The sequence below is a fragment of the Thamnophis sirtalis genome, unplaced genomic scaffold (assembly GCF_051295495.1).
Source record: "Thamnophis sirtalis isolate CommonGarterSnake01/CBP01778 unplaced genomic scaffold, rThaSir2_p1.2 scaffold_2, whole genome shotgun sequence".
In the NCBI taxonomy this organism is placed as follows: Eukaryota; Metazoa; Chordata; class Lepidosauria; order Squamata; family Natricidae; genus Thamnophis; species Thamnophis sirtalis.
In genome coordinates, this window is record NW_028261382.1 from 177,344,063 (window position 1) to 177,360,848 (window position 16,786).

Sequence of the window (16,786 nt, forward strand, 5' to 3'; positions counted from 1 at the left end):
GAAAGTTTGTTTATATGACCGATGTGTTACCACTAGAAGGGGAGAGCCTTCTCTGTAGCTGCCCCGGCCCTTTGAAACGATCTACCCCGTGAGATCCGGACCCTCCCCACTTTCTTGGCCTTCCGAAAGTCTGTTAAGACCTGGCTGTTCCGGCAGGCCTGGGGCTGTTGATCTAGATTGATCTTCAGCCCCATTAAGATCGAGTGTATGTTGTGTCTTCCTTTAACTCATCTTTGTTCTGTATTTTAAACTTTTCTAAAAATGCTTTTAAACTGTTTTTATGTAAGCCGCCCGGAGTCCTTCGGGATTGGGCAGCATACAAATCTATTAAAATTGGAAATTGGAAACTATCTGCCATCCTGAGAATCTGAAATGTGTGGTACTGTCTATGTATAGCTTACATTAGAAAATGATTTGCCTTCCATTGTTATTCTTGGATACCTCCAACCTTCTTTAAAGCAAAGGAAAAAATTGACTCCTTTCTTTTATTTGAAATATAATCAATTTATAATTTCCTAAGTAGCATTGTTTCCAAAGGCACCCTGATGAAAACCCACATTGTAAATGGAATGTTGCCTTTTTCTTAATTTTAATTTTGTTTGAGGGTTTTTTTTTAAAAAAAGTTGTTCTTTCTGTACAAGAGAAGTGGCAATAAATAAGGTAATCTTTATCCAGAGCATTTTAATATATTTTGTGAGTTGAGTGGGCACAGTGTCTCTTGCCAGATCCTTTTAGTAAATGGAAGTAGTTCACAAACCATCATAATTTATGGCCAGGGCTCTGAGAGGGTGTGCTTTGCTGTGATTTATTTCCAAAAAACTTATAGTCTCCTGGCTAAACAATGGGATTTGAAGAGCTGTCTCTTTGTCTAGTTTTTCAGAATTGCTTCTTAATTAATTTGTGTAGATCTTGGCATTTTTCATTGATTCGGTTTCTCAATTTTTGTTAAAGAAGAAAGGCTATTCCGCAGTATAAAATGATGGTGTGTTTTCTCAGTGACCTTGAATTAACCCAACTGCCTCAAACTCTGTTCTGAAACAGAACCAGGCTGGAAGGTGAAACTTTCCTTAATTTGGTGGATGGCATGTTAAGATAGAAGAGACTATTGTGAAAACAGTGGGCAGTTAGCGTATTTCCCTGTTAGTGTATTTAGGAACAAAATCTCTGATTGGGATTGGAAATATCTTTCTTGACCTCATACTTGACCTGATATGTCAAGGTAGCAACCTGATGGAAAATTAAGCCAAAACACATCCTGTGATGACAAGGATGGGGAAAGCCAATTTGGGAGAAATTTATTTTATAAGTGGAAAACAGGAGCATCTGCAAGGAAAAGTTCAATATTGAAACATTGCAAAGTTTAGCAGAATATTTGTTTGCTATTTTTTTTCCAGGTCTGTTAAACAGTAGAGTTTGATTGACCTTCAGCGGGACTCACGTTTTAAGAGTTTGAATTCCCGCTTCTCACCTAAAAGGGAAAATATTCATGGTGGACTAATCACATGATAGATTAATCCGATTTTTTCCTAATGTCGTGCCTTCTTAAAAGAATTTGGACTATAATTCCCAGCATTAATCAATTAGTTGTAGTTCCAAACTATGCAAAGTCGTCTTCATTAAAAATACATGAACTCAGATACTGACCGAAAACAATTTGATCAGTTTGTAATTTAGACGAGTATGTTTTCAAACGTGGCAACTTTAAGACATTCAGATGTCCGCTCCCATAATTCAGATTTGTCAAATTTGAAAAACTCTTATTTACACCGAGGCCATTACACACATTTCCACCTCCTGCGTTTCTCCCAGCCAACCTTAGAGGGAGATTGTAGCATTGTGGCTTAAATTGTTCTAGCAGGGTAAAAAGAAAGAAATTCCAGTTGTGAGTAAAGCCCTTGCAGCTGTAATCCTGCAGTGTTTCTCAACCTTGGCCACTTGAAGATGTCCAGAGTTCAACTCCCAGAATTCCCCAGCCAGCATTCGCTGGCTGGGGAATTCTGGGAGTTGAAGTCCGGACATCTTCAAGTGGCCAAGGTTGAGAAACACTGCCTTAGAGGCTCTTTAGTGCAGAATCTGGTGTGTCCTGTGTAGATATGGAAAGTGCTAAAAGCACAAGCTTTCCTACAGCTCCCTCCACAAATCTTTGGTATGTGTGAATTGCTTGAAGTGAAAGACACAAGTTGTTTCCTTGCTGTTTATTTCTGAGCAAACATATTTAGTAAATCAATTATCTGCTCTCGCTTTTCATTTTATGTTTACCTCTTTTTACTCATGTCTTTCATATATCTTTTGTGGATAGAGTGGACTTTTAATATCCCTGCAATATTTTTCCTCCTCTCAGACTTTCCTTCTTCCCAAAATAATAAAAACACCTCTCACTCAACTGTCTGTCTTATGGGTGTTTTAATATATACCATCACAGGTTCACCGTTGACTTGGAATATTTGCAACAGATTGCCTGGAAATATTAATGTGTGTTTGAAGGAAAGTAATATTCTTGTAATGTTTGGTTATTCTTTCTTCCCCAGCCTTTATCGCTGCTCTGTACATAGATAAAGATCTGGAATATGTCCACACCTTCATGAACGTCTGCTTTTTCCCACGATTGAAAGTAAGTCTCCGAGCGACTGTTATTGTGGGCGCACCACGGTTCGCCCACATAACACCGATCCTCCGTGAGCTGCACTGGCTACCTGTTGGTCTCCGGGTGCACTTCAAGGTCTTACTCACCACCTATAAAGCGCTCCATGGTAGTGGATCTGGCTATTTGAGAGACCGCCTTCTGCCAATTACCTCCCTGCGTCCCATCAGATCGCATAGAGTTGGCCTCCTCCGTATTCCATCCGCCAGTCAGTGCCGACTGGCGACTACTCGGAGGAGAGCCTTCTCTGTTGCGGCTCCGACACTATGGAACAATCTCCCCGTGGAGATTCGTACCCTCACCACCGTCCAGGCCTTCCGCACAGCCCTCAAGAGCTGGCTAGCCCGTCAGGCCTGGGGATAATCTTATTTCGCCCCTCCCGAATGCTGAGTGAAAGTTGAGTTTTATTGTCTAATTTACTTTGTGCACATTTCTTTTTTTTGTATTGTCCTACACTCCCCTTCCTTTTTTTGATTGTAAGCCGCCCTGAGTCCCCTCAGGGAAAAGGGCGGCCTATAAATAAACTACAAACAAACAAACAAACAGACTGTTATGTGTTACACAGCCGAGAAGCTCACTTTGCTACGGAGTCCCAGCTGGACCAAGAATTTTGCTCTCCGTGTCCTGAGTAATAATAAAGGCTTTAAATCTCTTTTCTCTCACATTAGTGGCTTAGATACACGTAGTTCTTGATTAGTGCAGTTAATGAATCCTATGAAGAGATCACATTATTTGAATTTGCGCTATTCAAAGCGACATTTCTTTGGAAAATAGGGCAATGGCTTCCAGCTCAATGGAAATAGGCAATGTTTTTAAACATAATTTTTATATTTTATTAATGAAATGCTGAACAACATTAAAAGTGGATAAATCTATATCCAAAGGGTAATTTCTATCTCCTGCATTCTGTCTTCAAAATGAGCCTTTTTGTTTTGAACTTCCCTGGGGAAAAAAAACATTCCTTTGGTCCCTTTTGTATAGTTTGTGACAAAATTTTGGTGGTCTGCAGAAAAATTAATTTGCATTTTTTACATTGCACTAATTGCTATTTACCTTTTTTTAAAATTCATATTAGTGGTCCACAGAATTTAAAATTACGAATTTAGTTGCCCCTAAATTTAGTTGAAAGGTTGGTGACCCCTGAACTAGAACATCTAGAACTCCAACATCTACAACCTTAATAGCAACCTTAACTGTACATGCGCTGGCATTAATTGCAGTGACGTTAGTCTTGGTTAATTGGATTTTGGCTTGCATTAAACATGGTATCAATTTATCAATCACACGAAATCAAATTTTGCATTATTTAAGCACACGCAAATTGCAACCCTGCTTATACTAAGAGAAAAATACATTTGAAAAGGCTTTTTTAAAATGTAAAGTATTTTCCTACTTTCCAATCAATTGAACAGTTGTTATTTCTCCCCCCCCCCACCCCTTTTCTTTTTGTCCATTTTAGGAATTCATCCTAAATCAGGATTGGAATGATCCAAAATCTCAACTCCAGCAATGCTGTTTAACTCTCAGAACAGAAGGGAAGGAGCCAGACATTCCTCTGTATAAGTAAGGATTTATATACAGGCATTATCACTTTGTGACTCCTTTTTTTTAAAAAAAAAATACCATATGACTGGAATTAAGTATCACACCCTTTGTTCAAAGAAGGAATTAGTTTCCCTGATCAAATGAAAGGATACTGTTACACTTTGGATCTCAAATTCAATTTAAAGCATTGGAGATATAGTAGCAATAGCAATAGCAATAGCAGTTAGACTTATATACCGCTTCATAGGGCTTTCAGCCCTCTCTAAGCGGTTTACAGAGTCAGCATATCGCCCCCAACAACAATCCGGGTCCTCATTTCACCCACCTCGGAAGGATGGAAGGCTGAGTCAACCCTGAGCCGGTGAGATTAGAACAGCCGAACCGCAGAACTAGCAGTCAGCTGAAGTAGCCTGCAGTGCTGCATTTAACCACTGCGCCACCTCGGCTCTTCATATAGTCAAGAAAGTTTGTGGAGGTGTGCAATACGATGGCTGTAAGTACAGTAGACATTGAAATTCTTAAGACATATTCAATTTTCCCAAACTCAGTTTTCGGATCTTAAAGTCACCCAATTGCTTCTGCAGGTGCTGCAGTCACCTCCCAAGTTACTTTTCCTTGATCATGGAAACGCTATGAGAGGATAGCAGTAGCAGTTAGACTTATATGCCGCTTCACAGTGCTTTACAGCCCTCTCTCCAAATGGTTTACAAAGTCAGCATATTGTCCCCAACAATCTGACCTTGAAGGATGGAAGGTTGAGTCAACCTTAAGCTGGTCAGAATCGAACTCCTGGCAGTAGGCAGTGAGTTGGCCTACAATACTGCATTCTAACCACTGCACCATCATGTCTCAAGGATAGATAGATAGATAGATAGATAGATAGATAGATAGATAGATAGATAGATAGATAGATAGATAGATAGATAGAGAAAGATATATATATAGATAGATAGATAGATAGATAGATAGATAGATAGATAGATAGATAGATATATTGATATAGATAGATATATTGATATAGATAGATAGATAGATAGATAGATAGATAGATAGATAGATAGATAGATAGAGATAGAGATATATAGATAGAGATATATAGATATAGATAGATAGATAGATAGATAGATAGATAGATAGATAGATAGATAGATAGATAGATAGATAGATAGATAGATATAGATAGATATAGATATAGATATAGATATAGATATAGATAGTGAGGCTAACTTACTGCTCACGGCCAGGAGTTCGATACTCAACCTTCCATCCTTCTGAGGTCAGTAAAATCCTGGGGCAGAAGAGAAATTGGTGGACATTCCTACCTGCTTTCCAGGTAGTTTTCTATTCATCCTGTCTTCAGACCTGATAGGAACAGACTTTTGTTGTTGTTATTGTTTAATAAAATGGTTACTGTTAGAACAGGTAGTGTTCCACCATATGTATGGTAAGAAAGGCTGCAGAAAGTGTTGAGATGTTTTATCATTTAAGATTATGTTTTGGGGTCAAGGGCAAAATATGAAGGGTAAATTCCGTCCCGTTCAAATAAGAAGTAAAGGTAAAGTGAATGACTATAAGATTGAAGGATGAAGTCATTCTAAAATATATGATGCCATTGATGTTAACCATGTATGTAGAGTGGAAGGTTATATCAGAAAGAGAAGCAATTATTGATTGACAGAGGGAAAATTCTGTAATAAGCATACATAAACATTCACCAATGAAATGACGGCGTTGTCTCATAAAATAACCTGTCGAGGTTCATCCTTGTGCTGTGATCTTTGTTAAAATAGTTGCACTTCTTTTCAGATGTCTTAGAGACTTAGAATGTTTTCAAGACTGTTTTCTTTTGCTTGTCTGTCTTGTGGCTTAGAACCCTCCAAACAGTTGGGCCTTCTCATGCCAGGACCTATACCGTGGCTGTTTATTTCAAAGGCGAAAGAATTGGATGTGGGAAGGGACCAAGGTACATAAAATGTTTGAATACTTATATAGTCTATATGTCTGCCTGCCTCCCCTCCCTCCCCCCCTCTCTGTTATCTCTCTCTTTCTCTCCCTCCCTCTCTCTCTCCCTCCCTCCCTCTCCCTCCCTCCCTCTCTCTCTCCCTCCCTCCCTTCCTCTCTCTCCCTCCCTCCCTCTCTCTCTCTCTCTCTTTCCCTCCCTCTCCCTCCCTCCCTCTCTCTCTCTCTCTCTCTCTCTCTCTTTCTCTATCTATCTATCTATCTATCTATCTAGTCAACATGGGTAAAGGGAGCTATATGATTTTCGCTGGTGTATTAAATCAGACTCCTAAAAAAGTGAATGTTAGAAATCCTCTCCTTTTGTGCATCTTAACCTGGAAACAAGACAGTCTAAGATTCACAGACACATTGATTCTCAAAGTCAGGTTTCCAAGGTGAGATTGGAGAAGTCTGCCTATTAGTGGTATAAAGCAACAATTCTGAGTTTCAGTTATTGTTGTTCCTCGGAGAACCTTTTCAGTTCATAAAATATATTTTTTTTCTGATGACTTTGCTTAGTGCCAGAAGGTCAAGAGATAATGTGTAAAATATTTTAGTGCATTATTAACTTTTTTTTTAAGTCCTCAGCTTCAATTTTTTTTTAACCCCTTGAAATTGTGTTTGGGGCCTTACTAAAAAAAATAATAATAATGATTGTTAGGGAGAGAAAGAATCTTCTGTGGGGAGAGGTAGGACACAAGGGAGTGTCCAGTGAGGGAGTAATATATGGAAAGCTGTAGAAGAATCACCCTGTTTAATGCTTTAATGCTGCGAAAGATACTCTAATATCCACAAGTTGTTTTCAAAGAATGCAGTAAATTGATAAGCTGGAATTGGCTGCACAATCGTGGTTTATTTTTAGCATAGTGTTGCCTTCTCCAGCTTTGTTCCAAGGCCCAGCTAAATCTGGATTCAGTCGCAGCTCAATCTAACCCATAAACCGATTAGTATCTTCCAACCTGATCGTCCATTTTATGGAAAAATGATTTCGGTAAGATGAATGGGAAAAACATCTTAAAGTTCTCTACACGGTAAATGCCAAGTGCTATCTGCAGAATAAATAACATTTAAAAGGGTTTTTTTTTCCCCCACTTTTCCTCGACTATGCACAAAGCATACTAATGTTAAGAATAACATTAAAACAATCCCTAATAAAATAAGGTGGTTTGGGAAGAAATGAGCTATAATGTTGCTATCCATTTTTGCTGTTGGACATGAGCTTTTTTTTCATTTGTTTAATTGACTTTTAATTGCTTTGTTAAAAGAATTTTGAAGGGGGGATGTTTAAAAGTATGGATCTTTGTTTTTAAAACAACTCTCTGCAAAGCCGAAATGTATAATAAGTAGTGGGGCTGGGGGGACTGGAAGAGTTTTTATGGTAACAACTGCCAGTAATTATTTGAAAAAAAAAAATTAGTTACTGCACAGCAGTTCTGGGAAGCTGTAACTTGCTTCTGAATTACATTTGTCATAATTTATTTATTTATTTATTTTTTTGCAGCATTCAGCAAGCCGAGATGTGTGCAGCGATGGATGCCCTGGAAAAATGTAAGTGGGTTTCTTGGAAATTACTAAAGAGTAGTTCTGAGGAAGAGTTGTAGGCATTATGTGCAACGGAGGGAAAATACAGGTTAGCAATAGCAATAGCAGTTAAACTTGTATACCGCTTCATAGCGCTTTTACAGCCCTCTCTAGGCGGTTTACAGAGTCAGCATATCGCCCCCACAGTCTGGGTCCTCATTTCACCCACCTCGGAAGGATGGAAGGCTGAGTCAACCTTGAGCCGGTGAGATTAGAACCACTGAACTGCAGATAACAGTCAGCCGAAGTAGCCTGCAGTGCTGCATTTAACCACTGCGCCACCTCGGCTCTTAAAGGTTAAAGTGAATGTGTTGCCCCAACATTGTTTACAATGATCATTTCTGTTAATAAAACAATTTATTGACTAGTGGAACAAACAGTTTTAGGTTCTCTTATCTCCGCGGTCATGAATGATACTTAACTCCATGTTGCTTTTTAGGCGTGGTCTCTGCCAGTGGGCATCGACCTTCAGGCTCTCGGACTTTCTCTATTTACCTGTGTAGCGCTCACAAAATGCGGGTAATTCTCAATTTACAACCACGATTGAGCCTAAAATTTCTGTTGCTGAGTTTTAGCAAGTTTTGTCCCATTTTACGGCCTTTCTTGCCGCAGTCGTTAAGTGAATCACTGCCGTTGTTGAGTTAGCAACATGGCTGTTAAACGAAAGCCAGGCTTCCCCATTGACTCGGCTTGTCAGACGGTCGCAAAAGGTGATCACACGACCCCAGGATGCTGCGACCTATCATAAATATGAGCCACTTGCCAAGCAGCTCAGTTTTGATCACATGACCATAGGGATGTTGCAATGATTGTGCGAAAAACAGTCACATCTTTTTTTCAGTGCCGTTATAACTTTGAATGGTCATTAAACGAAATTGTTGTAAGTCAAGGACTTCCTATACAGACTCCTCTTTTCATAACAAATCGGGATTTGATTGCCGCTCACTCAGATTGTGTCCGCCCTTCAAGATTGTCCAAACCAAAAGTCAAAATCACGAGTACTTCCTTGATTTTAAGCACTGAAAGTACTTCTCCCCTCCCTCCCTCCCTCCCTTCCTTCCATTTCCATTTCCATTTATTGAATTTATAGGCCGCCCAATCCCGGAGGACTCCGGGCGGTTTACAGGAATAAGAAATATTAAAAAGGATTAAAACAAATAAGACACAACAAATTAAAAGGAACACAACATGCACCCAGTCTAAGCGGGGCTGGACCTCAATCAAGAGGTCAACAGCCCCAGGTCTGCCGGAAAAGCCAGGTTTTGATAGCTTTACGGAAGGCCATGAGAGTGGGCAGGGTCCGGATCTCCGGGGGTCGCTCGTTCCATAGGGCCGGAGCAGCAACAGAGAAGGCCCTACTCCGAGGCGTCGCCAGATGGCATTGTCCAGCTGATGGCACCCGGAGAAGGCCCATCCTGTGCGATCTTATCGGTCTTAGGGAGGTACGCGGCAGAAGACGGTCTCGTAGATATCCGGGTCCTAGGCCATGTTCCTTCCTTCCTTCTCAGAGAACAAGGGGGAGTCCCCCCCTGAGTCTCCGGGAGAACTTTCCCCTTCCTTGTTCTTCTGTGGGCTGAAACCCCTCTTGTCTAATCGTTGTCTAAAGCTGCAGCGTCCCCCCCCCTCTCCTGTCCCTCAGGGCCATTTTCCCACAGCCTTATTACGGATTGCCCAGCGTTTGTGATAATTTATCACAGAGTTGAGCAAGAACTAGGATCTCCTGCCCCCCCTGCCCCCAGGCAGCTATCAGAGGAACTAGTTTGAAGAGGAGCAAACATCTGCAGAGGTGGGGATAGTTGTTGGCTTCAGCCTGAGGGGGCCATGGATGTCGACACGGGATACGTCCAGCACATACTGTGCCTGCATAGAGAACGAGGGCATTGAGGGAAAGAACCAAGGACTCCGTTTCTAAATAAAATCCTTTCCCCCTGCTGAGAAATGTCCCTTGCAGGAGATGAGTCGTTTGAAGTGGGCTTGTATTTTGGTGAAATCTTAGATGGGGGGGGGGATATTTGCTTGCTTGCTATTCTGCACAACTTTTATGTCTAGCTTTCTCCCCTTATCATCATCATCATCATCCCTTGGAAGCATTCATATTTCAGATCCAATCGCCAGGGACGCAGTCGAGTAAAGTATAAAGAGCTCGCTGGCCTGGGTCCAGCAAAGCACTTAAGCCCGTGCTTAAATTCAGGCCTGCGAGTATCCCTCTGACATTGATGATCTAGGTATATAGTGATTAAAATAAAGTCGCTGTTTTGTTAGATGGGGGCAGTGCGCTCACCTTGTAAGGCTGATGGCAAAACGCACAAGCTCCTGCCAAATGGGAACCTAAATCTTTGTATTACAACCCTACGTAACTCTCCGTCTTATTGAAACCTCTCCGACTGAGGTTGCTCTGCATTTATTTATCGGAGCTGAGCTTTATCCATCGGAGCTGAGCACATCCACTTCCATCAGGCAGCTTGTAATCTTGGCTTTTCTTTCGTTGAATATCTGCTTCTGGGGAGATTTTCATTTCTACATTTGTTCTCTGTTCATCATTTGCGTCATGGTGTGACTGTGGGAGATGTAGAGACCTGGGAAGAAACCTTTAAATCATCCTGCAGTTCTTTCCCTCTGGCAGTGTTTCTCATCCTTGGCCATTTGAAGATGTCTGGACTTTCATTCCCAGAAGTCCCTATCCAGCAAGCTAGGTCAAAGTAGCCAAAGTTGAAAAACACTGACCTATAACACGGGCACAGAATCTGAAACCTCTGGGCCAGAGGTGCCTCTAGACTTGTGGCCAGGGGGTCCCCAGCCTTTCTGGCTTCCGGGCCCAGTTTCGGAAGAAGAATTATCTTCCACGGACCAACAGTGTAGAGCATGGCTTCACCGTGGCACGACAAAACCGCGCTCGACTAAAGCGCGCCCGATTAAACCGTGTCGCTGACGTCATCAGCAGGGCGACAACAGCGAGCGCGGAGAAAGAAGGGCGCTTTAAATAGCTCTTTGAAAGCAAGCCGATTCAAGTTAAGGTAAGGGTTAGGTTTAGGGTTAGGTTTAGGGTTAGGTTTAGGGTTAGGGTTAGGGTTAGGGTTAGGGTTAGGTTAGGTTTAGGGTTAGGTTAAGGGTTAGGTTTAGGGTTAGGTTTAGGGAGGTTAGGTTTAGGTTTAGGGGTTAATTTTAGGTTTAGCGTTTACAGCGTGCTTTTTTCTCCGCACTGTTGTCGCGCTATGATGACGTCAGCTACACGGTTTCGACAAGCGCGCTTTAGTCGAACGTGGTTTTGTGGTGGAACCTGGCTTCACACAGGCACATGCTTGCACATGCTTGCTTCCCAACATGCCGGTACCAATCCATGGACCTATTGTAGGCCTATTGTAGGCCTATTGTAGGCTGATCCTGGAGCCCTCTTAAAAAGCTATTCCTAACACTGGGCATTTTTCAATGTAAAGGAATTTAAGGCTGACCTTGGGGAAGGAAGGAAGGAACAAGCCATTTAGGAGGGGCCTTGAGAAGAGATGACACAATCCAGAGATTGAAGCAAATGAAAGAAACTCATATTAACCCTGCCTTAATATTCTTTACTATACTCTATACGTTGGGATAGAAAGAAATATGGACAAGCTTTCAAGAGTCTCTTGTTATACCCTCCAACATTACAATGGAAATCCTGGGATCCCTGCAATGCCAGTGAGATTAAGAGCCGAGGTGGCGCAATGGTTAGAGTGCTGTACTGCAGCCACTTCAGCTGTTACCTGCAGTTCGGCGGTTCAAATCTCACCGGCTCAGGGTTGACTCAGCCTTCCATCCTTCCGAGGTGGGTGAAATGAGAACCCGGATTGTTGTTGGGGGCAATATGCTGACTCTGTAAACCGCTTAGAGAGGGCTGAAAGCCCTATGAAGCGGTATATAAGTCTAACTGCTATTGCTATTGCTATATTCTTGACTTGGTCTACCTCCAAGGGCTGGTTTAAGTCAAAGGGCAGTAATACTAACTAAAAATAAATATGCATGAAATCACACCCTCTCCTCATTTGAGCAGGGTCCCTTAAAGGCCAAAGTCCCAGCCCAAAAAAAAGACTGCATACTTCTTGTCTTTAATTCAGCTCATGTGTTTTCAAAACCAGATCAGGGATTCTGATGACCAAGTTTTTATGTTAGCTGGATAGGTAACTCTCCACTTACGTTCTTAGCCAGGACGTTTATTTCTGAATTATATTAAACAATAGAGAAATGTTGAAGAGTGATCAAGTTTCTAAAGGATTCTGGAGGAAAAAATCATAAGAAAAGACCCGTCCAATCTTTGCCTTCCCTTGTAAACCAATTGGCCCAAACGCCTTCTCTTTGCCCAGCTCCTGCAGAAATGCCTTTGTTTGTTGGGATGAAATCTGAGCATGATCCATTCTGACCCTTCACCACTGGGAGATCTCGGTCCCTCGGTCATGGTTTCTCTCACCTGCAGAATGTCACATTGCTTCAGAGAAGTGATGTGCTTAATAAGATCCTCTTGAGTTCGAAAGACACCAAAGCTCGGCTTTTCCGTAGCTCTTCCTTCCTTCACCTTTGGCTTCAGCTGAATTTCCCAGGTGGGGCTTCGTTAAGCCTCCTGTTCCCAAGGACACCAGCTGTTTCGGCATCAGCACAAGCTCATCTATCACACGTGGCAATTTGTTCTCTGGCACAGAACTCAACCCGGGCAACACTTTCCACGCTGACCTTCCATCTGGCATCACCGTTGTTGATGTGTTTCTACGCCTTATTTTGCACCACTTTTCCTGAGTCGTCTTAACTGATTCTGGCTCCTGGAGTGGGTGCTTTGGTCTTTAGGAGGCTAATGGCTTCTCTGTCTCTCTGTCTCTCTCTCTGTCTCTCTCTCTCTGTCTCTCTCTCTGTCTCTCTCTCTCTCTCTGTCTCTCTCTCTCTCTGTCTCTCTCTCTGTCTCTCTCTCTCTCTGTCTCTCTCTCTCTCTTTCTGTCTCTCTCTGTCTCTCTCTCTCTCTCTGTCTCTCTCTGTCTGTCTGTCTCTCTCTCTCTTTGTCTCTCTCTCTCTGTCTCTCTCTCTGTCTCTCTCTGTCTGTCTCTCTGTGTCTCTCTTTCTCTCTCTCTCTCTGTCTCTCTCTCTCTCTCTCTTTGTCTCTCTCTCTCTGTCTCTCTCTCTGTCTCTCTCTGTCTGTCTCTCTCTCTGTGTCTCTCTTTCTCTCTCTCTCTCTGTCTCTCTCTCTCTCTCTCTCTCTGTCTCTCTCTCTCTCTCTGTCTCTCTCTCTCTCTGTCTCTCTCTCTGTCTCTCTCTCTCTCTGTCTCTCTCTCTCTCTTTCTGTCTCTCTCTGTCTCTCTCTCTCTCTCTGTCTCTCTCTGTCTGTCTGTCTCTCTCTCTCTTTGTCTCTCTCTCTCTGTCTCTCTCTCTGTCTCTCTCTGTCTGTCTCTCTGTGTCTCTCTTTCTCTCTCTCTCTCTCTGTCTCTCTCTCTCTCTCTCTTTGTCTCTCTCTCTCTGTCTCTCTCTCTGTCTCTCTCTGTCTGTCTCTCTCTCTGTGTCTCTCTTTCTCTCTCTCTCTCTGTCTCTCTCTCTCTCTCTCTCTCTCTGTCTCTCTCTCTCTGTCTCTCTCTCTCTCTCTCTCTCTCACACACACACACACATGCCTGTTATAGTAGTAATGGGGGAAAATTGGCTTGATTAGCTCCAGATGGGCCTCTTCTCATCTTTGATGAAGAATGATAGAATTTTTCAGGACTTCTCAGTCTAATCCATTAATAATCTATGTTTTGTGGTAGGATTTTATCATCATAATCAGGATCTTTCCAGCCCTTCTGCTGACATGTTTTATGGTAGAAGGTTGCTGAACAAGTATTTTATGGAATACGAGGATCACTCACCTTCTTACAATCCTAGTATGATCTCTAAGTAGTCATCAACTCCAGCGGATCTCTGTGGAAACTTTCATAACATAGAAAACAGAGTTGAATGCTTCATAGTTTTGAGGTGGCATCTCAACTGAATCCCAATATTTATTAGAGCTTACTCCATTTAAATCATTCTGATTGCTAACAAATGTGATAAGTCTTATTCACATAAATCTTATTCACATAAATCTTATTCACATAAATCTTATTCACATAAATCTTATTCACATAAATCTTATTCACATAAATCAGTAGACTACTACTAAGTAAATAGGGGATTACAACCACACCAATATGTGCAACTCTTTATCCTGACTTGTTAATACAATAATAACAGCTGGGTGTTATATTTGATGGTGGCAAGATCATGTCATTGGCTGGCTTTTATTAAGAGCCGAGGTGGCACAGTGGTTAGGGTGCAGTACTGCAGGCCACTTCAGCTGACTGTTAGCTGCAATTCGGCGGTTCTAATCTCACCGGCTCAAGGTTGACTCAGCCTTCCATCCTTCCGAGGTGGGTGAAATGAGGACCCAGACTGTGGGGGCGATATGCTGACTCTGTAAACCGCTTAGAGAGGGCTGAAAGCCCTATGAAGCGGTATATAGGACTAAAGACTAACTGCTAACTGCTTTTATTGATATGAAATATTTTTTCTTGTCTCAGATAATTTTCCTCAGATGGCCCATCAAAAACGGTTCATTGAACGGAAGTACCGGCAGGAGCTTAAAGAAATGAGGTGGGAACGAGAACATCAAGAAAAAGATCTAGATGATTCAGAAGACTTGAGGAAATAAGGGGGAAGGAAACGGTGGCATATCCGCTTAACCTTGACCATGGCCTATAAAAAAAAAAACCCATCCTGGTTTCATGAAACTAAATGAAATCATGTTTGCTTTTGTGGTTTTTTTTAAAAAAAATATTATTAATATGTTTTATCTCCATTTTGAGAGGCAAAGCTGTATTCATAAAATTTAAAAAACGAATTTTTTGAAGAACATACGCTTTCTGAAGATGTCCCCAGCCTAGGTTTGTGAACAATAAAATGTTTTATTTCAAAGTATGTCATGCTCTAAAAATAAGGGAAAAAAATAGTGTTATTCATATTGTTGTGTCATATGAAATGATAAGGCATTAAACAGAATGCTCTTTTCCGCTGCCTTCTGCCTCTGCCATGCTACAGGTAAGAAGATGTTTATGAAATGAACCCAGGGCACAAATGACCAGGCGCAAATTATCCTATTTCGTACACATTATGCCCTTCTCTGGCGAAAGCTCTAACACTGGGAAGAATGGAGGGGAAGAGAAAACGAGGAAAACCAGCAGAGGGAGTATGGGGGGCGGCTTCAATTCAAGTGGCAACGTGGACACCTGAAGGACCACGTTGAGATTGTAATGGAGAAATGCAGCCACTAAGAATTGACAGGGACATGATGGCGCATAATAATAATAAAATATATATTAAACTTTGCTTGTCTTGGTAACATCTTCACAGATGTTAACCCTAACTCTAAAACTTGATCAGTTATCGGTTTTACAGAAGGGTGGCTTATGAAGGGGCACATATGTCATCAAACCACCATTCACCCCGCTGACCAGCGCCATTTAATTCAGGTTCTCCTTCCACCATATGCCTTTCTCCTCCATTTTATGGCAGTTGGGAAATCCAGGTGTCTTGTCATATTTCAAGGTGTCCCATTTTATCTCCGTTTACTGATCTGCTCTTAGAACTAGACCATACAGCTGTGTGAAAAAGTCCTGATTGGCTACTTTCCATCCTCACATTCTCGAAAATTCAAGTTGTGTTTGTTTTAGCACAATAAACTCACTCAAAACCTTAAAAAGACTTTGGTTATATTAATAAAAATTATGCATCTCAATTCGACTACAGAAATTTTCATCAAAGTACTAATTTTATGTAGATTCTATGAGGGAAAAGTTGATTAAAACAGGTAACAGCTTAAAACTGAAAGCGTGCAGGACTTTTTCACACAGCTGTATATTTATTTTGTGTCCTGGTCTTTGATAATTTTGTTGGAAGATGTTCACCAGACATAAACAATATTTGCATTTATTGTTATTCTCTGTCCGTGATAATTTTTACCAGGCTTATTCCATTTTTAAAAAAAGTTAATATATCTTGTTAAATGATGTGAGGAAAGTGATATTTCTTAATCTTCCCAATTTTTGTTTTCAGTTGCTATTTGAAGTTATGCAATCTTTGCAATGATGATGCATATTATAGTGTGTATATATTTATTATACACATATAGTATGTGTGTATGTATACATTATACACACACAAACACATACACACTCACACACTCTTACACATGTGTGTCTGGAAATATAAGCAATTATGAAATTCTGTGATGATTAAACAAAATCAGAAACATAACAGTAGCATGAGGGAAATAATTAGGGCTAGGTACTATTCTGAAATTTATCATTCCAAAAATGGAGCATGAATGTAGCATTAATATACTTTTGTTCAGTACATTAATATTAAAAACATTGTTTTTCAATGTAGGCCTGTTGTTATATAATCCAGCATTCTTTTAAAAATCAATAGAAACCATAAATCTGCAAATTCCATAAATAATTTAAACTGCATCAAAAATAATTTCATTTTCTAGCAGCCAGTAGCTGTTATTTTTTAATATTACATAAGGTAGGAGTCCAAAACAATTTAGTAATTACGATCAACCAATAATAATAATAATAATAATAATAATAATAATAATAATAATAATAATAATAATAATAATAATAATAAAACTTCTTTAAATGCTCAACATCATTCTCAATAATCTTAATCATCGGTATATTTTTACATTTCGTTGATACCTAAAAGATTTTAACGTGGGAAGTTTTACTTTAAAGAATAGATGTATTTTGGGGTGTTTCCTCCTTTTGATAGGTGATCCGTTTATCAGAATTACAGGTGCTTTAGTTGTTTACTGAGACCAAGATCACCCAAGCTTGATGAACTGTCTTGTCCCTATTACATTGATCCACTCCGCCTGCCCTGGCAGGAAGGGCCCTTTGACTAAAGAGTTTTTATTGGTGGGATCTAGGAGGAGGGCCTTCTCTGCCATTCACCCCATCCTGTGGAACATCCTACCTGTGGAGGTGAGATTGACCT

The 16,786-nt window shown here is 40.9% G+C and overlaps 1 protein-coding gene across 2 annotated transcripts in view; it reads left to right on the plus strand.

Annotated features, from left to right (window-relative positions):
• Nucleotides 1-14,793, plus strand: part of DROSHA (drosha ribonuclease III) — a 109,493-nt gene extending 94,700 nt beyond the window's left edge. For both annotated transcript variants that reach the window (XM_087707587.1, XM_087707589.1), the window contains exons 28-32: nucleotides 2,529-2,611; nucleotides 4,101-4,204; nucleotides 6,057-6,149; nucleotides 7,686-7,732; nucleotides 14,308-14,793. In XM_087707587.1, coding sequence (XP_087563713.1) covers nucleotides 2,529-2,611; nucleotides 4,101-4,204; nucleotides 6,057-6,149; nucleotides 7,686-7,732; nucleotides 14,308-14,438 — 458 coding nt within the window. In that variant the 3' untranslated portion in view covers nucleotides 14,439-14,793. The remainder of the gene's footprint in view (nucleotides 1-2,528; nucleotides 2,612-4,100; nucleotides 4,205-6,056; nucleotides 6,150-7,685; nucleotides 7,733-14,307) is intronic.
• Nucleotides 14,794-16,786: the final 1,993 nt, after the last annotated feature.